Raw genomic sequence first — 27567 nt, forward strand, 5'->3', positions numbered from 1 at the left:
ATGGTACAGGCTCCAAATCGCCTTTAACACTAAACAATACTTATAAGTTCTGAAATCTATCTAGTCCCAAGGTTTTAGATGAGGCATTGTCGACATGTATCATCAACACTTATACTATTTCTTTATTTCACATTTTAAGAAAGTATCTTAGTTTTAATGTATTTGGCATTAAACAGTAGGTAAACAGATGCCTCTTTGTATCTGAAATTTTTGGAGAATGAAACATTCTTTGTATGAATAAATAATATGTTTGAATTCCATACACTGATGTTTGATAAGTTCATTCATAAAATTGGGATAATAATATTGCCTAGCTCATAAGAGTTGTTTAAAGAGCTAATGTACAGGATCCAACACATACTGAGTATTTTAGTAAATGTTAGTCATTATTATCCTACCCCTTTAATCAACAAAAAGTTTTCTAAACAGCATTTTGGACGAAAATATTTTTGTTTTCCCAAACCCTGAAAGTGCAGTGACAGCAAATGTCCCCTTCTTGCCGGAGGTGAGGCAGCAGCAGAGAGAGCCCGCGTTTCTTGAGATCTGGCCTGTACCTGGTGCTTTTGCCCCCAGGAGCAGATACTAGTTTCCCCGTTTCACAGAGGCAGACAAGATTCCCAGATGTTAAGTTAGCAGTGAGGGGTGAACTAACTTTTCTTTCCACCGCACCTACCTCCCAAGGGAGTGTGAGAGACAGCAGGTGAACCAGCTCATCCGGGTGTGGGAGACAGTCATTGGGGGCCTCTGCCTAGCACACTTCCGCTTCCCTGTGTAATCGGTTAAAAGAATGTGCTCTTTCCATTTGTGCTACAGGAAAAGACGGCTTCGGACTCCAAATTTCTGGCCACGCCCCCTTTTATCTGCCTCCCTGACCCACCTCCGCCCACCTCTGGAAGTAACATGCATTCAGCCCATAATAATCGTCGAATTCTCAGACAAGCTGAAAGCGGTATCTGTTAATTTGATCAGGCCTGGGAGGAGGAAAGGGATGTGGGAGTGAGGTCAGAGTCTGGTTGTTGTGGCACTGAGAGCGGGGAGGGAAGTGATCCGCTTGCTGTAAGACGGAATTACCTGCTCGAAAGGAAATCAAGTTTATTGTAATTTGACTAAGTAAACAGCAACGTAATCCGGTCCTTCAATTTTTGATGCGGATGCTCAAGTGGGAGAGTGTCACACCGTCTTCCTCACTTCCCCGGGCCACACGTTTAGACCTGCCCCTCCCCTTCCCGGCCCGGGCTCCCAAGGCAGGGTTTCTCTCTCTCCCTTCTGGCTGCCAGGCAGGAAACGCTCCTGGCTACGGGATAAGCCTCCTGTTTGATGGGGGGTGGGGGTGGGGGTGGGGGTGGGAGGGATAGGGGCGAGAAAAGGAAAAGGAAAAGAAACAAAGCAAGACAAACTTCGCTAGAGCAGCCAGCCCGCGCGCCAGGATCCCGGCCGGTTTCCAGTTTCCTAGAAACAGCGATCCCACCGGACCCGGTCCTCCCCGCCCCCAGCGGGGCCCGTGGGCGTGTTTTTCAATCGATGCTCCTCCGGCTGCCCCGCAGGCGGGCGGGCGGGGCCGGCATCCCCGCGCCCCTGACAGCCGCGGGAGGGGGCCCCCAGGAGCAGGCCGCGCCGCGCCTCGCCGCCGCCGGCCGGTCCCGGGGCGCCGGTCCATGCCGGTCCCCGCCTTTGTTCTTGGGCCGGAGCGGAGACATGCGCCGCTGACGATGGAGGTGGAGGACTCGGGCGGCGTGGTGCTGACCGCCTACCACTCGCACGCGCGCCCCCAGCCGCCCAGCGCCGAGCCGCGCCGCGCGCCCCGGGCCGCCGGCCACCCGGGCAGCAGGTACCCGAGGCGCGCCGGAGGGAGCAGAGGGCTCCGGGGCTTGGGGGTTTCGTCTTGCAGCCGGGGTTTCCGCCAGAGCGGACGACCACCTTCACTTGCTTCTTGTTCGCGTCCGGGGGGACGGGAGGAGAGAGCCTGCTGTCCTTTGCGTTGTCCCGATTGGAAGCGGGAAGCGCGCGGAGGCTCAGCCCGCGGAGGCTGGAGTCCTTGGCTGGCGGCGGTCAGCGGCGGAGTCGTGCTCTTGATACTGCTCGGCGATCACAGGCACATGCCTCACTTCTGCCAAACTCACCTACTGAAGTTTTGGAGAATTTTTAAAAAACATTTAAAATGAAACACAAACAGTAAATGAAAAAAATTAGAATATATTATCCTAAATCCTCCAATACTATCGAGAGCTTCTTTAATAACTGCGTGCCGCCTGAGCTAAGGCACCGGTGGAGAGATTCTCCAAAAAGAGATCTCAGTAGACTTTTAAAAACAATTTTACTTCTGGATTTGAAAAACCTTTCAGTTGTATACATTGGTATCGTTTTATTATTGCTAATGTTGACTCTATGCTGTAAATGCAATTATAATTTATTTGCTTTGGGTCAAAAGAGGTCTATGACCATCTCACTATTTGCATTTTAGATTTAATAAATCAGGGATCAGTGTTCAGTTACTGTCAGTGTTCCTCTGTTTGATGCAAGATCAAGGCCAATGAGACTTCCATACCTAAACCAAAAATGTTAGGCTCTCAGAAAGTTTCCTTAGGTAGACAAAATGACGCTAATAAGTGAGATGTTTGATATCTGACATATTGAGGGGAGGTTTTATTTGTTTAAATGTGGCTGTTTATCTGCTAGGGCTCCATTGAGGAATGGTTTTTCTTTAAAGGGGAGAGTTTGAATGATGTGCTTTTTTACATGTTTATTTTTTCTCATACTTTTATCGTTAGTTTTGTGATAATGATTACTTGTTTCCTAATTTAATTGATTTGCGAGGCTTTCAGCAAATTGTGACGTTAGTTCCAGGAATATCCTTTTGGCTAGTACCCACGAGAAGAACAGACTGCATTGGCGTGACATCTATGTTGGGCTTGGCTAACAAAGAAAATATTGTTTCTTCCCAAAAGAGCAAGTTGAAGGGAATCTACTTTTTTTTGTATAAAAACAATGGGAAAATAACACTATAGGAGCTTTAGCAGCTGTGCACTGTTGTATTTCAAAGGCTACTTGAAGATACAAACTTGCATTTATCTTTAGGGTGTTTTCTGAGCATAATCATTGGCTGTAATTACTCAGATTATAAGTAACTAGATAGATAGAAGTAGTTTGATGAGAAGCAGGGGCCAGGTTTGTGCATTTTTAGCTGATCCTGGTTTAGCTGTCCTGTCTGAAACTCCCAGCAGCTGTCTAGCAGCGATAGCCAGATTGTGCCATTTGGGCTATCCGAAACTACATCCGTTTCCAAAGCAAACTGGAGGAGTTCCATTAACTCAGCATGTGGTCTTGTGGAATGATGATACAAGAGAGCCAAAGAGGTGCGTGTCAGAGCTAGTGTTTTACTGTAGGGTTGCCAATGAGATTGATGTCGCCCCAAGTTTGCATTTCAGTTTGCATTCTGCCCAGCACCCTCTCCATAGAGCCTTTGTGCTGCCCACCCTCTGATGCCGGAGATAGACGACCCCCACCCTCTACAGCTAACTCGGGAGAGAATAGCTTAATTCCTTGGTTCCCAGTAACGGCAATCAAAAAGGTTCCTGTATTTACCAGGAGCTGGAGGACACCATCAATCATGAGTCTGATAACAGAGATAATCAGGCCCGAGTTATTAACCTTTGACTCACTAACTCCTGATCAATACTTCCTTTCAAGCCAAGGAGCAAGATCGTATTGTTCTACTTAGGAGAAAAGCACTCTCTCTTTCAGGAATACCCTTTCCTTTAAATTGCTTGCATATGTGTAACATATTTGTGGAGCAGTGACCAGTATGGCACTAGGAATCATGGGCTATTGCATCTGACTTTTTAAGGAGCTTGCTTCTTTAGCTCTGGGTAGCATAGGTTCAATTCAAAGCAAATCATCTTATTTTCCAAGCCTCCACTCCGTCTGATTTTATGCGCTTTTGTTTGTTTCTTTTTTGGCCTGTTTCTCCCACTAAAATATAAACTCTCTCTCTTCACTCTTCTCTTCGCTGTTGTGTCCCAAGGGCCTAGGGCAGTGTCTGGCACATTGTAGTCGCTCAGTGAATATTTGTTGAATAAATTAATGGATTCCAACCAAGATTAGAAACTGGCCTGATAAAAGGGCAGGGTGGTTCACAGCTGAAGGCAGACTGTTTGCACCTACTGTGTGCCAGCAACCTAGTAGGCATCAGGGACACAAATGGAATGAGATGAGTGACACGGTGTCCCTGCCTTGAGAATAGGGCCCTTTCCTTTTCAGACCAATGGGATTTTTAGAAAAAGCTTGAAATAAGTGGCAGCGTTTCAAAATCAAGAGGCTTCAGATATGAATCTGGACTTCTAGCTTCCCATAAAAAAAAAATCAAAGGCTCCAACAGCTCAGGCTTTCACTGCTGCCTCCCAGGACTGGCTGAAGTGAATACTGGCTACTCTCTCACACGCCTCTCTTTCTGTTCCTCTTCACTGGAGCTGGCTGTCCATCGCAATTTCTTCTGGGGCCTCCCCATTTTATTTTGTTAAAGTAAGTAGCCAGTATAAAGTGTGCTAGCCAGTTACTCAGGCTTGGGGTCAGACTCCAGACTTCACATGTCACCTCCATTTACTACCATGTGGCCTTGGGCATCTTGCGTCAGCTGCTTACGATAGTGTACGACACCAAGGAAGCATTTAATAATTGTAAGCTGTATCATTACTGTTATTACTTTTCATCACAGTTGTTGATGTAAAAAGGAGAGTAAAATGTTTTTGGTATCTATCCCCAAAACTTATTCATGCAGGAAAGAGACTCAAGAGTATAAGTATTTGTTGGGAAGAGGGAACCTGATTCCTTATTTCACAGATATTCTGTTTGCATTCTATTGTGAAGGATACACGAGAATGAAGGATTATCAATTCTCAGTTCTGTTAAAACAAATGGCTGGAATTGTCTTTAGAATCGTGTGATTTTTAGAGAGACTAAGCTTCTAGATGCTTTTTGAGAATCCAGGGTGAAAATGTTGACATACACACAGAATAATTTGACCTGGAAAATGAAAGGTAGCTGAAGATAAAGCTGCTTATCTTGTTTTTCAAAGATTTTGTAAGTGATATACAAGTAATGTATACAACCTTTTTTGGTGAAGATGTGGTATGAAATAGCCATGAATGTTTCTGATGTTTATCTCATTATACCATAAACTTCCTGAGAGAGGACACAAATAGAAGAGGAAAAGAATCAACTTTTCCTCAGAAACAAATATAGAAGCTAACCAAGGTTATGCGAGGAATGCTGATTCTGCAGCAGTGGTCAGGCTTCTGTAAAGGGGATGCTGTTTCCTAATGTCGTAACTCTTCATTATAATGGGGATGATTTGATTAAAATGGAATTGATGATGATTGCAAAGTAAATATTTTATTTGGTGGAAAAGATGAAATTTAGCAACTTTTAGCGACTTTATTGGTAACTCCAGGATTGAAATTAATTAGTTAAAAAGGCACTTATTTCAACGTGCCAATTCTTGTTCAATTAAGCATTGATGTAGGTCTGTGTGAGTTATGGATGTATCCACAGATACCCCAAATTCCGGGGCGTAGTATCGTACTTTTAATAGAGGATTCAGAAGTAGTAATGGAAATAGGATTCTTACAAGAGAATAAGGTATTTATGGGTCCTTCTTTATGTTCTGGTTGAACCCACGTTGGCCTCTGGTTTCCTTTTACAGTAGGGTCCCTGCTGGGTGTAGGTGCCTTCATGTGTGGAGCTGTTGGAAAACATCTGGCACATTTCCTTTGATCGAGTCCTTTGGCTAAACATTTGGCCAGTTGCTGTGTCCATTTATAACTGGCTCACTTCTCCCTGATCATTAATCCTTAATGTATCCACAAAAATGCAAGGAACTCGGAATGGTGTAGAATCACGTTCATGTGAAGATAACTTTCCCTTAACTTTTTATTTTGATGGAATTTTAGACTTATAGGAAACTTGCAAAAGTAGAACAGTGCGTTCCCGTGTAACCTTCCCCCAGCTTCCCTGATGGTAACATCTTGCATAACCATAGTTCCATTATCAAAACTGAAAAATTAGCACTAGTACAATTCTGTTAACTAAATTATAGACTTTATTCTGATTTCACTAGTTTTCCCACTAGAACTGGGATTTTTCTGTTGTAGAATTGAATCCGGGATCCCACACTGAAGTTAGTCGTGCTTCCCAAATCTCCTCCAATCTGTGGCAGGCTGTCCTTGTCTTCTACGACTGCGGCACTCTCACAGTACCGGTTGCTGGTTTTGTAGGAAGTCCCTCAACCTGATCTGACGTCTTCTCAAGATTAGATTGAAGTTATGCTTTTGGGTGAGGATTCCGCAGAATGATGTCAGCCCCTTCTCAGAGCATGACGTCAGGGGTACACGATGTAGGTATTTCTCATTAAATTGATGTTAGCTTTGATCACCTGATTAAGGTGTTGTCTGCCAAGTTTCCCTACTGTAAAGTTGCTACTTTCCCCTATGTTAGTTAATAGAATTATCATTAATTATAATAAATTTATATATTATTAATTAATATCTTGGGGAGATACTTTGCAACTATGCAAATATCCTGTTTCTCTTCAGACTTTCCCCTACTGGTTGTAGCATCCATCTTTGGATCTTGCTAGGAACATTTATTGCCGTGATGTTCTAGTGGTGATTTTCTGTTTTTCTCTTTCCTTCTACATTTGACTTCTTTTACATACTATAAAATCCACATTCAGTCTTCTCTCTGATTTTATCGTTTTTACCTCTTTCACTTTTAAAAAGTCAACCAAAATATAAATAGACATCAATAGTCATTTCACCTACTGTTCTTTTCACAGTTTTGCCACAAAGTACAGTAAAATGGTTTAATTTTATCTGATCTGAGTTCATGAAACCTATGAAGATAATAAATTCCCTAATTTTCAAAGTTGCATGATTTTTTGGAAGCAAAACTTCATTGTAGGCTTAAGAGAAAAATAATCAGAAAGTTGCTTAATTAAATGTTGCTGTGTTAAGAGAGGATAGTTGTTAAACCCCACTTTGCCTGGAGCATGGCGCTGAGGCTGTCTTTCTGTCTTCTTAAAACTCCGTATCTAGTGGAAAACCTTTTTCCCTTATCGGTGTCCCTGAGATGTTACTTGAGCATTTGCAAATGTATCATAACTGGAGTAAATATTCTAATTTGCATAAAATAAAAATTTCTTCTCATTCCATCCTTAAACCAAACTATTGCATTTCTGAAGTAATTCCCATTCTCTGTTTTCTCAATCTATGGTCTCTAGATATCAGTTCCAGCAAAGAATAAAAGTAAAATGTTATGTAGCAAAGCAGAGGAAGGGAATAAAATGTTTCTCAGAAGAAAATTTGGGAAATAAAGTTTATCCCTTTAAACAGTAGAGCTTGTTCTGTTTTTTAAACCTCTTTGGATGAAAATATGAAGTCAAGCATACCCCTAAATAGTGCAGAAAAAATCTTTTTCTTAATGACTCTCATCGTTAAGACAGTCTGATTTATAGTGCTGTAAGGCACCTCCTGAGATGCGCAAGTTTGCTCACCTTAATAGTAAATAGCTTCTAGTGGTGCATTGTTTTATTTCTTATATAATTTAAATATTACTTATCGTCGTCGTTATTTTCCCCCTTATTTTCAGGCAGCCTTGAAAGCCTTTAGCAGTCTGTTTTTCCTAATATTGTTATCTTTAACATGCTTTGTAATTCATTTTCAATTAGATAATCCAGCTTGTTAGAACTGTGTAAAGAAAATACTGTTCACAGGACTGAAATGTATAATCTAACAAAAGATTTTGATAGCATTTATTTCAGTTTCTTTGAGAGTGTTTTGGCTTGTTTGCTTTCAATTTCTTGCTGTGTTCTGGTTACTTGAGTTAGTCAGTTTTGTATAATATATCATTCTTGATCACATGAAGTTTCATGTGTCCATTTCTTTGTGATTACTAGAGAATGCACATCAGAACAAAGTAATAATGCTGTGTCCAAAAGCCTCCAGTTGCGTCCTTCTCTAAAGTGGGAACAAAAGAAGGCAGGAGATGTTCTACTACGCATTCATCTTCTTAAATATCTGGGGTTTAGGACACATTCTCTGAGTATCAAATGTGTTACGTCACTCTTCAGTAAATGAATGTTATAGATAAAACTATCCATTTGACAGGCATTAGTTGCAAAGTAATTCCAAGGTGGGAGAACACACACCACTGTCACTTACAGAACCAGCTGCTAGGTTTCATGTTACCCTTCAAAGGAATTAACCCTTTGCGTTCCACTTCTCATCCCAGAGATGAATAGAGGAGGGCGGGACGGAGAAACTGGAAACCAGTGACAGAGTAGTATGTAGTATTTTTTAAATTGTCAAACTTTTGATATTTATTGGTACTATTTTGGTAATTCTAAGTTGTGGTGCTGATTATCTTTTATGTATAAGAGATAAATCTTCCAATCTTTATCTCTTGTACATCTGTAATGTGTAGGGAAAAGAATTCCTTTTGAAGTTTCCTGTTCAGTATTCATTTATGAAAATCAATTTAGAAATCAGGGGCCAATGCATTAGCCTTTACACGACGGTCCATCAATGGCTTTATATTTTTAAAGATCTGTAAAGAAGGCTGCCAGGTGCTCAGAAAAAAATGTTAAACATACTAAAATGACATTATAACTAATAATATGATATTTGATCTCTTTCTTCCCTGCTTTTCCCTACCTTCATTACCACAGTGAAAAATTCACACAGTGGCCGAAGTTAACGTGTCGGTGGTGGGACTAAACCCATATTTAAATGGCAGGAGATGAAGAGCAAAACAAAAAAGAATTAACATGGTCAAAGAAATAAGGACTGAACTTCTTTTCTGAAGATTGCCTTGATGATAGCAGCCAGAAGTTTTCACCTGCCATAACAATGACAATCATTGGTAATTAATCACGCACCATCCTGTGATATCAATTCTTCAAAAAAAGTCCTAGTTTTATCGATGGCTTTCTGAGCTTTACATGAGCCTTACATTATCTCATTCAATCCTTACAGCAGTCCTAGGCCCTAGGAAGAAACTGAGGCACAGAGGAGTAGCCCCAGGTCACACAGGGAGGTAAGGATAGCGGCAGGACTCCCACCCAGTCCTTCCCAAACTGGTGCTTTTAAGCTGTTTCTAAAATCTTGAAACATTAATATCTTCTGGCTGTAGTGTTTTTCTGCCTCGGTTAGGTTATAGGTTTACTGAGAGCAGGAACAGTATCATTGCATTGCCCTGTGCAACGAGCAGTAGCAACTTGTAGATGCCGTGAAGACTCAATTTTGATTTAGTCTTTCCTTTTGCAGTCATTTCTATTCTGTTTTAATGGAATAAGCATGGAGTGGGTTAAATATGAATGGATATAAATAGTTTGAGAAATTTTGTTATCACTTGAAGAAAGTGCAATAATAGAATTTTTTTTTTATTTATTTAAAAGCTATATTCTTGCTCTTCATGCAGCCTTACTTAGGTAACAATATTTTTTATTTTGTTTTTTTAGGTAACAATATTTTTTACTTTATTTTTTTAAGGTAACAATATTTTTAAATAGACAAAATGTGCTAGAGAAGTAATTCAGTTTGACCAAGAAAGTGAGATCCAAGCAATCAGTAACAAGACATCTTCCTGTGGCTTTTTGGGGGCAGAAAGGTGGGGAGGGCAATTTTTAATCCTTTAATCCTTGGGTTCATGTTCTTAGTAACTAGCTCTTAGAATTTTTCATTGTCGTTTTATTTTTATTTTGAGGAAGGTTAGCCCTGAGCTAACTGCTGCCAATCCTCCTCTTTTCACTGAGGAAGCCTGGCCCTGAGCTAACATCCATGCCCATCTTCCTCTACTTTATATGTGGGACACCTACCACAGCATGGCATTTGCCAAGCGGTGCCATGTCTGCACCCGGGATCCGAACTGGCAAACCCCGGGCCACCAAGAATCGGAACATGTGAACTTAACCCCTGCGCCACTGGGCCGGCCCCGATTTCCGTTTTATTAATTGTTTTCTTTAGTAAGATAGACTTCTATAGTGAAAAACATTTTTCACTTCATTCTTTGCAATATGACTTATAAGAATTCTTAATGCGAGTTGAGAAACAATGCTCCCTCTCTTCTCTCCCAATATTCAGTCAGGTTTTCACCTTATCCTGAATGGAAGCTAACCAAGGGACCAAGCTAGGTCCTAATCTATGCCTTTATGAAGGTCAGTTCTGTTCCAAGTCTTGCTCAGAAATTTAGGATAAGATAAGATGGGTGTGGCAGTCCCCACCCCGAGCCATCCCTAGTCTCTCATAAACCTAAGCACAGCCCTCATCCATCACTGACCTTGGAGCCATGGATAATGCTGACCTAAACTGGGCTTCAGGGATTTCCCTTTGGAAAACTAATTGTGGGCCCATCGTAGTCTGGACTTGAACCCTCCGGCGAGGTCAGAGTTAGAATGGCCTCCAGGCTCTGGGTGCTTTGCATGGTGTTCATTTTGGTCAACTGTTGGTTCTCAGGACACTGGAGCTGCAGAGATTGGATAGTCGTTTTAGTTGTATGTAAACAGTGTGGCTGGGCTTCTATGCTACCTGCTGTGTCTTTAGAAGACTTCCCTAACTATTCTTACCCAGCCAGGTTGTTCACAGTGTGTGACTAACAGGAACTAAGCCTCATGAAGACCAGTCATGAGTGAGGATGGCAAGGATCAATCTGCGGGACAACTGGGAAGCAAAGTATGGAACAGTGTCTCGCCAAGGGCCTCGTAAGGAGTAACCACCTTGTTGAGCCAGGCTCTGAATCCATTCTGCTGACCCCCGGTCACTCACTCAGGCCCACAACATGGTCCAATGTGTTCGGGGAAGAGTCAGGCCAACAGCAAGGAAATCCTGGAGGAGGGGAAAAACTCCCTGCCTGGGCAACGTAAGGTATAGAACTAGAGAAAAGGTGGTGACCATTATGAGAATGGCATTTCCTTAGCTTCCTTTCAAACACGCTTACAACTCCCCATGCATGTTATCTCACTAAGTGGAACTTGGAGAGTCTCGAAAACACATTTGCTGCGACTTTTCATTGGCATCTTAAAGAAAAACATTTGCTGACCTCAATAGAGCAAGCAATTAAATGGGAAAAGAGCTGACTGTAAGTTTCCGCAGATTCTGTTTTGAAAAACAGAGGATGCTGGCCTGTGCGAGTTTTACATACCACAACTTGCCTCCTCTCCCTCCTCGTTTGTGAAGCTCGCTGATCACCAGGTCGACTTGGCAGCTGTTTTGGTAAAGTCTGAATTGTGCTTAGTTGCACGAAGCTCCACTCTGGAGGCCGACCCCTACCTCTTTCAGTTGCTGGAAGCATGCAACTGGAAAAAAGCAGGCCGAACTCTGCCTGTTGAGAGCTGTGTCATCCTTTGTGGGGCAATGAGTCAACATCAGCTAAAACAACATTAGTCATTGCTTAGAAGAAGCCCGAGTGAAGCTGATTTCGATTATACCAAGCCTAAACAAACATGATACTCCTCTTATCCAGACTCCAACAGGGTTCCTATTGTGAGAGTTAAAACAGTTAGCACCAATTCTCTTTAGAGTTCATGGAAGTACCTTGCTATTCAGAGGACTTTTGTATGTGTCTCAAGAAGGAGCTCTCTTCACTTAACCAAATTTACCCTGCTGTAGTCTCTCTTCCGTCTGTTTTACTCCCCCTGCCCCGCCCTGCCCATACCCGCTTCAGATCTTTACTATTTTAAATTGGTTTCAGAGCTATTGGATTAAAATCCATAAAATCAAAATTGTAATCTTGTAACTCTTTGTTTATTCTGTTCCAGGATCCCCCAACTGTTCATTTCTCTGCAGTATAAAAGATGGTTTTAAGGAAGACCATGACTAGGGGTAGAGAAGTACTTTAGAAAGCTAATGTTGGTGTTCAAGTCAACAGGACAAGGGCCTAGCCGAGCGTGGCGGGAATGCTGATGAAAGGGAGCGACGGATTCTGTGGGGAAAACAAGCGGTGAAGTCGGTATGATTTGGTGATTAAATGCATCGTGGGGACCAGGCTGTATTTGCCTGGCTGATAGTTGGCCGTACGCGTTGGAAGCGTGGGAGGAAGATCCAGGCTGAAAGTTCTCAGCTGTTCCTTCCTGGGAGTCTTGAGCTTTTGGGACATAGTTAAAACTGGGGCCGATGAGATCTGGCGGGAGAGAATAGCGTGTCGGTGGAGACAGCATTAGAATAAGCAGGGAGGCCCGAGGAGCAGGGCCAAAGAGGGCAGGGCAGGGCATCGGGGGCCTCCGATGGAGACCAAAGGACAGGAGCCTCTGGCAGCCAAGGCCTTAGATTCAGAATGAGCGGACAGCCATGTCAAAAGCAGCTAAATGACCAGTAAAGTCAAACGGAAAGCTGTCCACTGCATTTGTAGTGTGGATAGCAAGGAAGATCTTTGCTAGAGTGGGTATAATGAATCAGAGAGGTGGAAGCCGGTTTGCTGCAGGTTGGAGAGTGAGTGTGAGGTAAGAAAGCAGAGGCAGCAGGTAGAACTTACTATAAAAGCTTAGCTTATGGGAAGGTGAAGAGAGAGAAAAGGCAGACTGAGGGGGGAGCTTTTAAAACTTACCAAAACGAGCCGAAACTCTGGTAAAAGTCCGGAAAAGAAACCTAGCGATTCTAAAATGCAAGACTTAAACACATTTTGTCTGCTACTTAAAATCCTTTGTTAATAACATTGTTGCATATAGGATGAAACTTTATCCCTAGCCCCACAATAATGTGTGAGTACTGTTAGGACAGGAACATTCTATTTTCTTCATTGCTGAATCTTTAACTACCTTCCCTCCCCTCCCCCTCCAAAGGGCCTGGCCCTCAGCAGAGTCTTAGCAAATGGTCGCTGCATGAACGCAGCACAGCTGAAATGTGGACATGTGACTTGTCCTTGTGTTGGGAGACCATCAGGAAAGTCTTCCAAACTCTGAGCACTGTATTAAAATTTCTTCCAAACTCTGAGCACTGTATTAAAGATTAAATTTTGCTTAAGGGTCATTTCATTCATTAAAACAAGAAAAATTTAAACCGATTCTCACAAGTGAAATTGAAGAAGCATCTGTTGAGCCTCTGTATGCCACATACTATTCAGGTTCTGGGCTACAAAGGTGGTTAATGGTCAGTGCTTCAGTGAGAAGAGATGGACTCATTAACAGGCAATCTTAGCTGCATCCAAACTGTAGCTCTTTGAGGGCAGAAAGGACCTCTCTCTCTATATCCCTCACTTTAGTCCACTGACCCAGAGTGGACCCTCATATTTGGATGATGGAAAGAATGACTGAGCAAAAAGGCATGAGGTGCTCTGGGAGAGTGGGTGGAACTGACACTCGGGGCTCTTGTTGGTGAGAGTGAGAGAGGACTTAAGGAAATCTTCTTGGAGGAGTTGTAACTAAGTTAAGACTTAAAGAATGTGCATGTGGGGCCAGCCTGATGGCATGGTGGTTAAGTCTGTGCACTCTACTTTGGCGGCCCAGGGTTTGTGGGTTTGGATCCTGGGTGTGGACCTACACACTGCTCATCAAGCCGTGCTGTGGTGGCATCCCACTTAGAAAACAGAGGAAGATTGGCACAGATGTTAGCTCAGGGCCAATCTTCCTCAAGCAAAAAAGCAAAAACAGAAACAAAAAACAAACATGAGTTAGGAGGAGGAATGAAAGTGGAAAGAGTGTTTTTTGGCCGAAGAACCAGGCTGAGGTAAAAGGACAGCAGCATGCAGACACAGTGGCTGGCATCGCCAGCGCTGGGTAACGCGAGGGAGGGTAGAGACCTCTTACTGTGCAGCTGGGTAGGATGGTTAGGGTCCACTGAACGCGGTTGCATGCCTAGTTTCTTCATTTGGATCATGAAGGGGTTCCATTAGTTGACCTATGGGGTCTCTTCTGACTCTTAAGTTCTACTTTTCTCTATTATTAAGTTGGGCATGAAGCTAATTAGATAATCCTAGATTTTTAACCAAAACATGGTTTCAGACCTGTACTTATTTTATAATAACACCTTTCCCCTTCTCATTTAACTTTGCTTTTTTAATTGATTTCTTGAGTACTTATGTTGTTTAATTTTTAGTACCTTCAATTACTCTAAGTAGAGTTTGTTTTATTTCGACCAAGCTACCCAAGTCAAGATAATATAGCTGTAAGATATTTGTCTTTCAGCTTTTCTTTGAAAAATATAGCTTGTCCAACAAGCAGAAGTGATTTTTGTTTTTCAGATGATTTTAAATTGGTAGCCAAATTAATAGGAATGTTGGATACTGTTTAAGAATGCCATGACTAATTATTTTTTGTTCAGGTTTAAAAGAGAGCATTCATTAATAACTTACTTTTTTTTTTTTTTTAAAGATTTTATTTTTTCCTTTTTCTTCCCAAAGCCCCCCGGTACATAGTTGCATATTTGTAGTTGTGGGTCCGTCTAGTTGTGGCATGTGGGATGCTGCCTCAGCATGGCCTGGTGAGCGGTGCCATGTCCACGCCCAGGATCTGAACAGGCAAAACCCTGGGCTGCCAAAGCAGAGTGCGTGAACCCAACCACTTGGCCGTGGGGCCGGCCCCCATAACTTACTTTTTTGAAAGAAGAATTTTATTAATATCATATGTGCTAATTTAATGCCTCTATTTATATTGATACAAAATTAGAATAAATTTAATACAATTTAAACAAAGCAGAGCCTTCCAGGAAACATGTGAGAATGTTGTTGAATATTTTCTCTGTTTTTTGAGTCCAAGAAAACACATGCACACACACAATTTAAGGGGAAACACCTCTTTCACTTGTTTCCTCGTTTTCTGCTTTTGAGTTTCTTCTGAAAGACTAGGTCCTAAAACAGCTATCTGATGACATAACGCAGGAATGTGCCTGTGAAGGGCAGGGGCTTCGAGGCGTCCCAGGAATTGTCTCTACCAAGAAACCTCCCCTTTCTCCCTCTTCTCCTTTCTCTTTCACCTTACCCTCTCATCATACTATAGAGGGGAAATTATATAATGACCATGATCCTAAGGATCTCCAAGATTTCTGAAGACATATCCCCAAACAAATAAACAAAAATCCTTTAAGATATACTCCATATACATAAAATGCACAGTTAATTATTCAATTAGATGATTTTTTTACCCACGTAACTACCATCCAAAACAAGACATGGAACATTTCCTTTACCCCAGAAATTTCCTTCATGCCCCTTTTTCGTCACTTACCCCTCTCTGCCCATTTCTGACTTCTGTCACCACAGATTACTATTACCTATTCTTGGAAGTCATATAGACAGAATATTCCAGTATATATTATTTTGTGTCTGCCTTCCTTTACTCAAGAGTAATGGCTTTTGAGACTCGAACACGTCATTCATCAGAGCCTGAGCGTGATAAAAATGTATGTAGACCTTTTGATAGTTCTATTTTATTGTCATACCTCATTGCCACCCAGCTGTCCTACAGGTATTGTTTGTTGCGTATACGAGGGGCTAGGCAAGGGTGCAGGGTTAGGTTAAAACCCATCACAGTATCAGAACCTAGAGACTCAATTCTCCGTGGTGGACCCAGGCAAAAGTGGGATGTAAGCAGTTTTATTCTTGGTGGCTGTTCAGTTAGCTTTGGCTTCCTGGAGCCCTTCCATTTTCCTCTTGTCCCAAGGAACACAAGGCGTTTGCCTTCCCAAAGCATATATGCATTTTTAACCTCTAATGGTGAAATTCCAGGTCTCATTCAAGGAACAGAGGAGAGTACTTTTGGCAGGAAGTCACACACCTCAGTGCACATCATTTAGACCTGGGATTGGCAAAGTTTTCTGCAAAAGACCAATATTTTGGGCTTTGTTGGCCATATGGTCTCTGTTGCAACTCTGCTAGCCTTAGCACGAAAGCAGCAGTAGGTAAATCAGTGTCACTGTGTTATAATAAAACTCTATTTACAGAAACAAGCAGTGGGCTGGAAGTGGCCTATGGGCCACAGAACTCAGTCCTCTGGTGTGGACAGCTTCCTGTTCTGCCTATTTGTGAGGTATGTAGAGTAAGCGTATCATAGCAAAATACAGAGAATTTGTTTTCTAGAATACATAAAGCTGAAAGGAACCAGAGGTTGTACTAGGTACGGCTTATTTTTCAACAAGGACACTGAACCTCAGAGTAGTAACTTTTCAAGGCCGCAAAGAGTCAGTGGAGGAAGAGCCCAGATAATTCAGGACTCCCGAGTCTTTAAGTAGTGCTTTTCGCCCTGTTCAGTTTGGGGTGGAGATGAGTCATATTACCTCAAATATGCTATCGGATCAACATTGGGAAAACTACTTTAGTTCATGTATTTTAAAAGAATAAGAGAGAGAGAAAGAAACAGAAATAGGAATTCAGGTGGTAGCATCCTGCAAACTGAACCAAGGGTTGGCCAAAAAAGAATGAGAGTTATACATTTAGCAAACAGATTAATTAATGAAAAGTCCCCCAATATATTGAACACTTTTTCCAAATAATTGTTGTAACATTGTGTGTGAGAGAAATAAATAATTTTGACTGAGAAAATAGAGACCTCTAGATTGTCTGTCATTCAGTTCATTCATCCATTTATTCTTTTTTGAAAATTTTTCTTAGCAAGTATCCACTGTGTGTCTTCTTTTCAAGACATTGTGAAGGGTCACAGCTAAAGAAACGGAGCTCCTGTGGTTGAGGGGCTTGTCAGGGGGCCCAGGACAGCTGGGGGCCGTGTCTTGTCTCGCTTTGAGGCCTCTAGAGGGAACACAGGCTTTGCTTCATAGAGGATGTGGTGTTTTAGTTGGACTTATGGATGTCATGGGTGACGTGGATGTTGGTGTATGGATGGGGGTGGGGCAGAGCGGGTGTAAAGGGGCTAATAGTTCGGCGTGGGCGTGCGGAGGGATCGGATGCATGGAGGGAAGGAGTGGACATTCTATGCATGTATTTGCAGGATGGGCTTGGCTCAGTGAGTGAACTGTCAAAGCAGCCAATGAAAATAAATTAAGAAATGTACCTCACCTTGGAGGGGGTCTTCAACGTTTTGTAGATTTTTTTCAAAATTAATAAAATTAATTTGGAAAGAATCGGACTCAGGCATAAACTTAATTCTTTTAGAATTATTGAAGAGTTTATGCTGCCACAGTCAAATAACAGATACAGACTAGCTTACATGCTGGGAGTAGCTGGTTTGATAGTGATCAAAAACAGATGCTGGAATCTGGTGCAGCCAGAGTCCCAGTCTCCAGAATTCACATTTGGCAGAGACATACATAGCTCTGATCCCCAGTTAGCTTGGCTTGGGGTTGGATGACACAGCTGGGAGTTGCTGATGACAGTTTTCTTAATGTTGTGCACCAGAGGGATACAGGGCAGGCGCGGGGAGAAGACTTCAACTCAACACAAACGGAACCCTGACCCCCAAAGGCATTCTGATAATTCCGTGAGGGCAAAAACATGGCTAGGAACAGAGCAGATTTTGGAGGTCATCTCAAACTTGGTCAGCTGCAGTCGGGCCCAGGATTGTTGGGGATGGAATGCACCTCAGTTTGTTTTGGGAAAGTGGTGAAAGACATTCAGTTACAGATTTTCTGCCTTCCTGGAGTGACGCCACCCCTAGAATGGAATTCTTCACGTACCCAAGCACGACTAGACCTCAAATTCAGCAAGTATTCAATTAAGTGACCCATTTACTGCATTAATACCTATTTTAGGGAGCCATTTTATATCCAGGATATCTTTTTTTTTCCCCTAGTGTTAGGATGAACTTATTTAAAGCCAAATTACAAACTGTATTGTCAAAATTATTTGATGAACTATTGAAACATGGTAAATTTTCACAAACAGAACATGTATGGCAGATACTGTCTTTTAATGTGGAATTTACATTCATTACTCAAAGATATTCAAGTGAAAACAAAAAGTGATGTATTTTATGCTTTCTTATTACTCCTAGCTTGGGGCCCTGAGTTGTATTTTTACATACATAAATAAAACGAATTCTTTTTTATCATGTAGTTCTTAGCTCTTTCAAGTCATAGAACTCTTTGAGAATCTAATAAAAGTTTTAGGCCCCTGTGAAAAGTACACATATATATACTGTACAAACTTGTGTGCATTTTCAGATGATTCATGGACCATAAGTTAAGAAGATGTTGGTCAAATTAGTATTTAAAATTTCCTCTCTTTTTTTTTAATGGTGAGGAAGATTGGCCCTGAGCTATCACCATGGCCAATCTTCCTCTTTTTGCTTGAAGAAGAGTGGCCCTGAGCTAACATCTGTGCCCATCTTCCTCTACTTTATACGTGGGATGCCTACCACAGCATGGCTTGCCAAGCGGTGCCATGTCCACACCCAGGATCTGAACCGGTGAACCCTGGGCCACTGAAGTGGAACATGCACACTTAACTGCTGAGCCACCAGGCTGGCCCCCTAGCCTCTTCTCAAGGAGGGCATGGGGGAAACAGAAGTCTTTCAGTATTTCACATGAGGGGTGGAAATTATATCTACTGTTGTTTAATGGGAAGACAGGGGAAATTAATCCTTTTTGATCCTCATATCCACAGTCCATGGCTGGTTTTCTGAATGGGATTCTGCTTGGTGTTTCTAGTGCTTTCCTTGGGTCCTATGCAGGTGTGTGATCTGCAGTGAGACCAACAGTCCCTAGTCTTGTGTGCCTAGACAGAGAGAAAAATGTTTGTTTATACAAATGAAGCATTTCTTTTTTTCTTTTTAAAGATTGGCACCTGAGCTAACAACTGTTGCCAATCTTTTTTTTTTCTGCTTTTTCTCCCCAAATCCCCACAGTACATAGTTCTATGTTTTAGTTGTGGGTCCTTCTAGTTGTGGCATGTGGGATGCCGCCTCAGCATGGCCTGATGAGCGGTGCCATGTCCACACCCAGGATCCGAACAGGCGAAACCCTGGGCCGCCGCAGCGGAGTGCGTGAGCTCAACCACTCGGCAACGGGGCCGGCCCGAAGCATTTCTGAGATTAGGATTAAAGCTTCTAGCACATCTTTGACCAATAGAAGGCAAAAACGTTTGGGCTACTAGTCAGTCAGAGCAAGGAACTGATGTGAGGTGTTAGCACCTTATCCTTTCAGCAGGCCGGAGTGCACTGAGCCAGAGATTCAGGAAGGGTCAGCTGAAGTCATGAGTGGCAAATTAGTAGCATATCTTTATAGGAAAGTTAGAAATGCAAAAGGCAAACAAATACTACTCTCTTCTGCAACATCCCTAGTGGTGTGTCTGACACCTGTGTGGACTGGACAGAAATTTCCCCTCACCCAGGCGTGTGTGTTCTGCCTGATTCCATACCGCCTACTCATCAGTCAATTCACAGGACAGTCGAGGTCCCAAGGGTCTTTAGGAAACATCCAGCCTGATTTTTCCAACGAGGAAACTAAGACATAAGGCAACTCAAGTCTCCAATGTTCTAACATTTCTGTACCATTTTCTTATGGGAAGGACTCGTCCTCATATTTCCTTAGACTGTCGTCTTGTCATTCCTTCCCATACGGCATGTAGCATCACAATATAACATCCCTCCATCCACAGACCGTCCGGTGGCGTGCGTGTAACAGACCCAGGTTTCATGGGGATGTTTGGCATCCGTGGGTTTAGGACTGCACTCCTTCTCAGGCCTGGTTATGGAAGGCACACTGAGAGCAGTGTGATCAGTCTGCCCTTCAGAAGGCGCATTTCTGCTCTGGAAGACAGGGCCATTTGCACCAACAAGTTGTTCCCAAGTTAAAGTGTAGGTAGCTTTCAGGACGCACCGTCAGTGCACACTTACAGCTCAGTGAGGCCTCAGGAAGGAAAAAGTGGTATCTTCAAATGCCATTTTCTTTTTGTTGAGGAAGATTAGCCCTGAGCCAACATCTGCCGCCAATCCTCCTCTTTTTGCTGAGGAAGACTGGCCCTGAACTAACATCCGTGCCCATCTTCCTTTGCTTTATATGTGAGATGCCTGCCACAGCATGGCCCGACGAGCTGTGCATGGGTCCACACCTGAGATCCCCACTGGCGAGTCCCGGGCCGCTGAAGTGCAGTGGGAGCCGAACTGCTGCGCCACCAGCTGTCCCCTTCAAAATGTCATTTTTGATAACCTTCAGCTCAGTTCTCTCTTCTGGGTTCCTTCTCCTGCCTCCTGGACTTTTCCTTTGGAGAAGGGAACCTACACTCACTCTGCCCTTGGAGGTACACTGCCCTCACTTGTCCCTGGGTCTGTGCACAATAATAACGGCTAACGTTTATCGGGTGCTTCCTCGAAAGCCAGCTCGGCTGAGTGCTTGACGTGGATTACACCCAAGCGTTTACTCCTACAAGGAGGTACTGTTCTGCTTCTCATATTACAGATTTGGAGACTGAGACACAGAGAGAAAGTAATTTGCCCAAGTGAAAAATAGTGGCCTCACTCCAAGATCCATGCTGCTGCTGCTTTTTTTAAGATGTGGTAAAATGTGCATAACCTAACAGAGCCCTTCCTTCTTCACCGCCACGCTGCCCTCTTTGTACACATCCTACTTCCTGTGCCTGAAGAGCCTTCTCCCCAGCCTTCAGCTGGTTGAGTCCTATCTGCTTGGGGATTGGGCCGCTGGTTACATTGTCTGGAAAGCCTGCCCTGATACCCTTTCTCTTCTCTTCCAGTCTGGCTCCCCAGTTTATGTTCTCTGTGCTCCCTGTAAACCCTGGGCCTGTTGCAGCCCTCCGTTTATTCCCCGGGATGGTGACGCTGCTACTCTGTTGCCTCCCCCGCCCCACACTGGACTGCAGCCTCCCCAGAGCCCACGGGCGGCTCATCTTCATGCCCTCAGTGCCCAGCACACGCCCTATAAATGTTCATGGGAGGAGGGAAGGCAGCAGTGGGTAAACTTTCTTTTCCAAAACTGGGAAACAAAATAATTGACTCTGGTTAAACCTTATCACACAAGACAGTTTCTTACAATAAGAAATAGAAACGGAAGCATTGAAGAAGCACAGAGAAATGCTAATCAGGGTCAGGTTCTGCCCTGTCAGTTGCTTCTATTTTCACTTTGTCAGATTTTATCTCTTCTAAAGAAAAAATCCCCGAGAGGTGAAAGAGAAAGGAAATACTTTTGTTTTTCAAACTGTAAAGCTAGAGTTTCCATGACCTCATTGTGAGGCAATCCCTCTTCTTGGAGATAGTGTGTCTCCTGTGAAAGTGCAGCTTCTAATTTAGGGCTCAGTAACTCAGGACAATTCAGAGGATATCGGAGAATGTAATTTTAAAGACTGGAAAATGATGGCGATGAGGAATGTACATGGAAGTTGAGGTCATTGGGGCTGGAGCATAGCAAGGCAAACGAGAAGAGATACGCAGCTGGTGGGCACACACACACTCTTCTTGGGTGGCTGGGGTGACTGGAGTATCTACTGGTTCTCTACTGGGGTGTTCCACCCCCAGATGGCACTGCCAGATCCAGTCAGGCCAGCAGCAGCAGCATAGATTACAAAACACTATAGTGCTCTCTCTCTATAATTGCGGGAACCCTAATATTGGTTAATTTTCCTTTCTGATTTTAGTTTGATCTTCTGTCCTTGAAATTCTCTAGGGTTATGAACTTAATTGGCAATTACTAAGATAAGAAACCAATTTTCCTATTATAAGAAATAGCCAAGTCCCTTTCGTTTTGAAGACATACCTACAAAACTTGAAAAAAATTCCAGGCATCTGGGAAATCCAGCTTCATAAAAAAGTGTTTAATTAGAAAGGAAGGAGAGCTCCATTTGTAGAACAGACCAATTTGATTATATTTTAACTATTAAATAGATTAATTCCAGGGTGGTCATTCTTTATTATATGCATTTAATTGACATTAATTATATTAAGAATTTAATTTTAGCTTCCTTCACAAATTGGCCAGTGCCCATTCACCCTTGGTAGACTAATAAGATTTCTACCCAGCCATGCTTTTTATTAATCCTCATTACTACTCTTGGAGGAAAATCATGAGTAGGGCCAGATGGAATTCCTTCCCCTACTGAGTTCAACAACCACAGCTTCTGGAACTGTTTCAAAAGAATATGAGCCTTGTTATGAATTATTGGGTCCTCAGACCCAAATTCAAACAACGGAGCAGACTAGACCTTCCTACCAATTCTGATTGCATCATTGGCATCACAAGGTAATAAAGGACTAGTGCTAAATTTTAAAATTTCCTGATGAGCTTTCTCTTGACCCTCTCTAACTCGGTCTCCCACAATCTTTTCTGTCTATATTTGAGGCCCTTTGTGTCTTTAGTTAACATAGTCCTCATGCAGTATAACAAAGGTTCCAGGCTCAACAAAACCAATTGCTAAATCCATTCCGGCCGCTGCACAAAGAGGACCATGTCTAAACAGAAAGGGCTGCTGTGCAATGGGCTCTGGAAGCTTCTCATCAGGTGTGAAGTCAATTCTTAGCCTGAGTGGCTGTGTGATGACAGCAGGCTTGGCCTCCTCTTGGCTAGAGCACAGACAGGTAACAGTGAGGTCGCTGGCTCCTCCCAGCACCTCATCGTCTCTGCTCTGTTTCAGGAGCGCAGAGGTTAGGCCCCTAAGGAATGTGGTCAGTAGCATCACACCAAGTTCTGGGTTTGTTGTTTTCCTCTTTATATGCTCATAATGATTCTGTTTTCTTTTGTCTCTCACCTGCTGATCGATGATGATTTCTCTCTGTTGTTACTACAAACACTATGCGCAGGAGTGGACATAGGAGGTAAAAATAGAGCCCAGGCCTTTCCTGATGAATCAGTAGCTTTTGTGTCTTACAGAAATGTCGCTTAGTCAAGTGACCCTGAGTTGAGGCTATAATTTGGGCGGGGACAGAGAGATTGTAATATCTAGCTGCCCAGTTTGAAGTGGTGCCAGTGAGCTTGTTTTGTAGTTTGTTTTCTTTTAAGGAAAGAGTCCTTGAGAGAGGCTATTAAATATTTCTACTGACTTTCAGTACAATATTGCAATTCGAAAAGCTTAAAGTAAAAAAGTTTATTTGATATGAGAGCCTCTGCTTGTGTCTACTTAAAAATAAATTCCTTTAAAAATGTTTTTTAGACATTCCTATTTTACCTAACGCAAAGTGACAGTAAGAACAAGTATTGTTTTCAGTGAGACCAAACTGAGATCAACTGTATTTTTTCCTTCTTTGTCCTCTGTCTGTATTTGTGACTCATGGGGATAATGCAGTCTTATGATTTACTCTATGGCATACGATAAAGTTTCAGCTTATTCTACAAATGCAGACCACAGCTGGAAAAGCATAATGTATAAAACCTCATGTAGTATGTGGTTTGGCCTAAGACTGCTTTTTAAAAATTATTCTTAATAAAATAGATATTTTCTAAATTAAATGAAAGGCTAGTATTTGGGGAAATGGAATTGAATTAGTCGAGGCGTCTTACTTTTGTTGCTGTTTTTGAGTTCTCGTGGTCTTCCCAGAGGCCTGGCTACTGCATATTTCTGACTCTTGAGTAGAGTTTCATCTTGAAATGTTTTACCCCAAGCATACCGATTTTTGTCTTATGAAATACGGTCTCTGTCCATAAAAGACAGAGAGGATGCTGAAATTCTGACAGAAGCCTAATTGTAAAGCTGACACACAGAGCTACACTCCCTTTTCCTGGTTAAGATTTGGTCCACTTCTGGTCTACATTAGCGAACATGTGCTTGTCTTCAGTATCACATCAATAGCTTTAAAATATATGATACAATCCATTCTCTGCTTGCAATGATTTCATCTTTTTTCTTATCTCAAATAAGACCATTTTCATGAAGGAACAAGGTAACAGGTAATTAGGAAGAAATGACTGTTTAAAACGTCGTTATAGGATGGAATATATAATTTCTTTTTGGCCATGTGACTCTGAAGCTGTAATTACTTTCCTTATTTCTTTAATGAAATCCACTTCTTTCTATTAAACGTGATCTTCAGACTTTATTACGAGTTCTCCCAAAAAGGTGCCATACATCCAAGCAACTTTTATAGAGAACTCTAATGATGTGGAATTATCATAGTGAGATTAAACCTATCTTTGGATAACTGAGGCCATTTAGTGGTGCTAAAATATGGTAGGAGAAGGTATATTATAGGGAAATTAAGGCTGAATACCGTTCTGTATTGGGTATCGTAATCAAGATAAGTTTAAATACTAAGATCTGAAGAACCCATGCTGTCTAGGAAAGAGACAATATTGTCAAAACTTTGAAATCCCTAAGCAGGATACAGTGGACAGTTGTCTCTCTCATGCTAATTCACCACTGTCATGAGCGACTTTCCAGGACTAGCGATCAACTGTCCCCTCCAAGGTCTGTAATTATGTAGACTGAGCTAAGGGTGAAGTAATAAAATCCAATGCTTCAGGGCCGGTGTAAACTAACCTACAGAGAGGGCAAGAATCTCCTCCCTTCCTTCTGTAGGTCTGTTTCCCAGAGATGCTCGTCAGCAATAGGATGAATGAAGCCCAGGGGCTGGGAAGCCTAATGCGCCAGTTGAGGTTCCCAGGTAGACTCTCCTTCTGATTGGACAGATGAATTCGGTCCGAGGGCAGGGAGGGCAGGAGTTTGTGGAAGCGGACCGAAAGAAAGTAATTCTTCAGAGAATTATAAAGGGATACAGAGACAGCATAGGCCTACTAAGGCAATCGCTGAGTCAGAGGCATTTTGGGGAGCATGATCTGAGAGTGAAATTGATAGTGGCTTGTTACCAAAGAGTGACGATGGGATCTTTCAGGATAGAAATGTCATTGGGGTAGCTATTATAGACTAGAAAGTACTGGGAGAGGAGAAGCAGTGATCTGGCAAAAGGACTAGTAGGAAATGAAGTGTTTGAAGGTGGGAAGAGGCAGAAAAAAGAGAAATGGGAAAAGGCATACCTGGGCTCACGATGGTGAAAACAACTGATTTTAGGATGAGGAAATGAAAGAGTCAGAATTATCAAAACCAAATGCAGCATTTGCCAGCTTTTATGCAGATGTTGTTTCTAAGAAGATGAATAAAACATCCTTTAAAGTTCACGTGGTGATGTACCAAGTCCTGGAAAATGTTTGAGAAGACAAGGTCAGAAGAAGGCTCCCTTTTATAAGCATGTGTGATTATAAAATAGCGTTTACAGAGATAACTTTCTGTAGGTTTAGTTGCACAGAAATTTTATTATTATGTATTTTTTGAGGTGGAGGAGGAGGGTGTTTGTTTTATATTGATTGTTGTCTTTTGTAGGTTTTAGAGTTAATTATTAGTCCTAATAAATTTCATAGGTAGAAAAAAGTAAGTGAAAGATTCTTGTTAAGTAGAAAGCTTGAGGATGAGACCATATAACAAGAAAAATATGTACATAAAAATAGCAGAATACATGCTGGACAGCAAACAGCCATTGGTGGTTGTTGACATAGATCATGGCTTCTGGAGTTGCTCTAAAGAATGACCTGAAAAATAATATGATGAAGAGATCAGAGCAGAATTTAATGCAATTTGACTCGTGCATAGTTGTGCATAGGTAGGACAACTATGTACTTTATTTTAAAAAATGGGACACTTTTGAAAGTGAAAGGAAGTGCTATTAACAATCATGCCTGAACAGCAGGTAAAAACAGATTTTTCTGAACAAACCAGGGCATACGGTCATCCTGACCCCAAATCCAAAAACTATAAAATATATTCCATGTTTTCTAAAATGAACATCATCCTGGACAACATTGAGCGATTGCTTTGTATTAGCAATAAATGTCAAAAATATCGGTTAAATTAGTATGTGTCTCAACTGTTACAGTTCATATATTGATCACAAAAGAATTAGGGCATTTTTGTCATAAGTCACTGTGAATTTATTTCACTTTCAGCCTTACCAATATCGAACTAATCAACTCTGTTAACTTTGAAAGAAACAAATCGGTGGTGCAGGGCAGGATTTCTGGCCCAGACTGCCTGGGCTGGAATGCCAGCTCTCCTACCGACTGTGGGACTCTGGGCAGGTAAGTTAGCCTCCCAGCGACTTGATTTCCTCACTGGGAACCGTCATAGTGTATCTCATGCCTTACTGTGAGGCTTAAAGACATCAGGATGAGTAAGGACCTTAGAACAATGACTGCACATATTGAGCTCTGTGTCGGAATTAACTGTTCTTCCTGTGCATCCTTCAGAAGCACCGTCAGTTTTTGCTCAGTCCTTTGAATCATCATTTCCTGCCCTCCTTGCCTTCCCCGCTCCCTGCTCCACCTCTGCCACCTTAAAGTGGTGAAAAACTAAGATGAGTAATGAAAATAATTCTCACAGAAAGACCTAGCATAATATATCCTTTCTGACTCTTTGCAGAGAGTATGGCCTGTTTAATAGTTATCACAAATGGGAAATAGCAGTACTTTTTGGAGACATGGAAACTGATTAGTAGAATAAGCTATTCTTTTCTTTTTTTTTTTTTTGAGGAAGATCAGTCCTGAGCTAACTACTGCCAATCCTCCTCTTTTTGCTGAGGAAGACTGGCCCTGAGCTAACATCCACGCCATCTTCCTCTACTTTATACGTGGGATGCTACCACAGCATGGCTTTTTGCCAAGCGGTGCCATGTCCGCACCCGGGATCTGAAACGGCGAACCCTGGACTGCCAAGAAGCGGAATATGTGAACTTAACTGCTGTGCCACAGGGCCAGCCCCTAGAATAAGCTATTCTTGAACGTGGTGAGGTTTAGGAGACAGGAGAAGCCCTATTACGTATTTTGTAGAGATGTGTAGTGGAGAATAGGGGCAGAGCAGGACTGAAAGATAGGAAGGGAAACAGATGAAGTGAAATCTAAGGAGGTAAAATGTCTCTAGAGAGATGCAGAATTAAGCAATGACAAAGGTATATAGAATTTTCCAAAATTTTGTGATCTCTTTCTCTCTTTATGTCCTTCCCTCTATCATTCCAAAGTTAATGAGAACTGTGACACTAGAGACACAGGAACAGACATGATATCCAATGTTTTTGGCAACTTAAGTAAACTCTTTAACAACTGGTGTCAAGGATCTTTCCAGAGTCGAGTAGACTAGAGCGTTGGACGCAGAGCTGTTCACCTACATGAGCAGGACTGGATGTCAGGCTGTCACACTGGACCGCCCCAGTAGAGAACTAATGAGCTCTGCCCCTCAGATTACCTGTCAGGTCAAGAGGCTTTGAGGATGCTTCCCGGGACCCGGCCTCAGCAGGTCAATGAGCGAGCTGTAGATTTTTCACTTTGGGGACCATTTTCCAAGTGTCCTTGAGTCCTCTCTTTGTGCTGTGTTAGAGAGCTGTTTCCCAGGTTAATTACGGAAGGGGTTGAGCAAAAACTGAAGGTAGTGAACTCTTCTTTATACATGTCACTGCATGGAATTGTAGGTTTGCTAGAAATAGTATTTAGAAGATTCAAAGTAAGGACTTCCTGTGGCAAACATACTATAATTACATCAGATGAGAAATGGGGAGAAGCGGCTTAATATCCATAGAGCACAAATAAGATTGCTCTTTTCTTCATTGGTTTAGGGCTTAGATTCTCCTCTAGGGTCTGTTGCTGGCTTGCCTTTTAATATTGCACCAGAAAGCAGGCAGGGAAATGCAAATTACCCAATTTTCCTCCGAGTTGGTTG

General features: G+C 42.4%; 1 protein-coding gene across 5 annotated transcripts in view; it reads left to right on the forward strand.

Annotated features, from left to right (window-relative positions):
• The first annotated feature begins 1367 nt into the window (after nt 1–1367).
• Nucleotides 1368–27567, forward strand: part of ARHGAP28 (Rho GTPase activating protein 28) — a 186283-nt gene continuing 160083 nt past the window's right edge. For 3 of the 5 annotated variants that reach the window (XM_070629463.1, XM_070629460.1, XM_070629462.1), the window contains exon 1: nt 1531–1828. In XM_070629463.1, the coding sequence (XP_070485564.1) occupies nt 1656–1828 (173 nt within the window). In that variant the 5' untranslated portion in view covers nt 1531–1655. Of the gene's footprint in view, nt 1829–27567 lie in introns of all 5 variants that reach the window. The other 2 variants (XM_070629464.1, XM_070629461.1) reach the window with 2 other exon arrangements.

The sequence above is a fragment of the Equus przewalskii genome, chromosome 7, assembly GCF_037783145.1.
Source record: "Equus przewalskii isolate Varuska chromosome 7, EquPr2, whole genome shotgun sequence".
In the NCBI taxonomy this organism is placed as follows: Eukaryota; Metazoa; Chordata; class Mammalia; order Perissodactyla; family Equidae; genus Equus; species Equus przewalskii.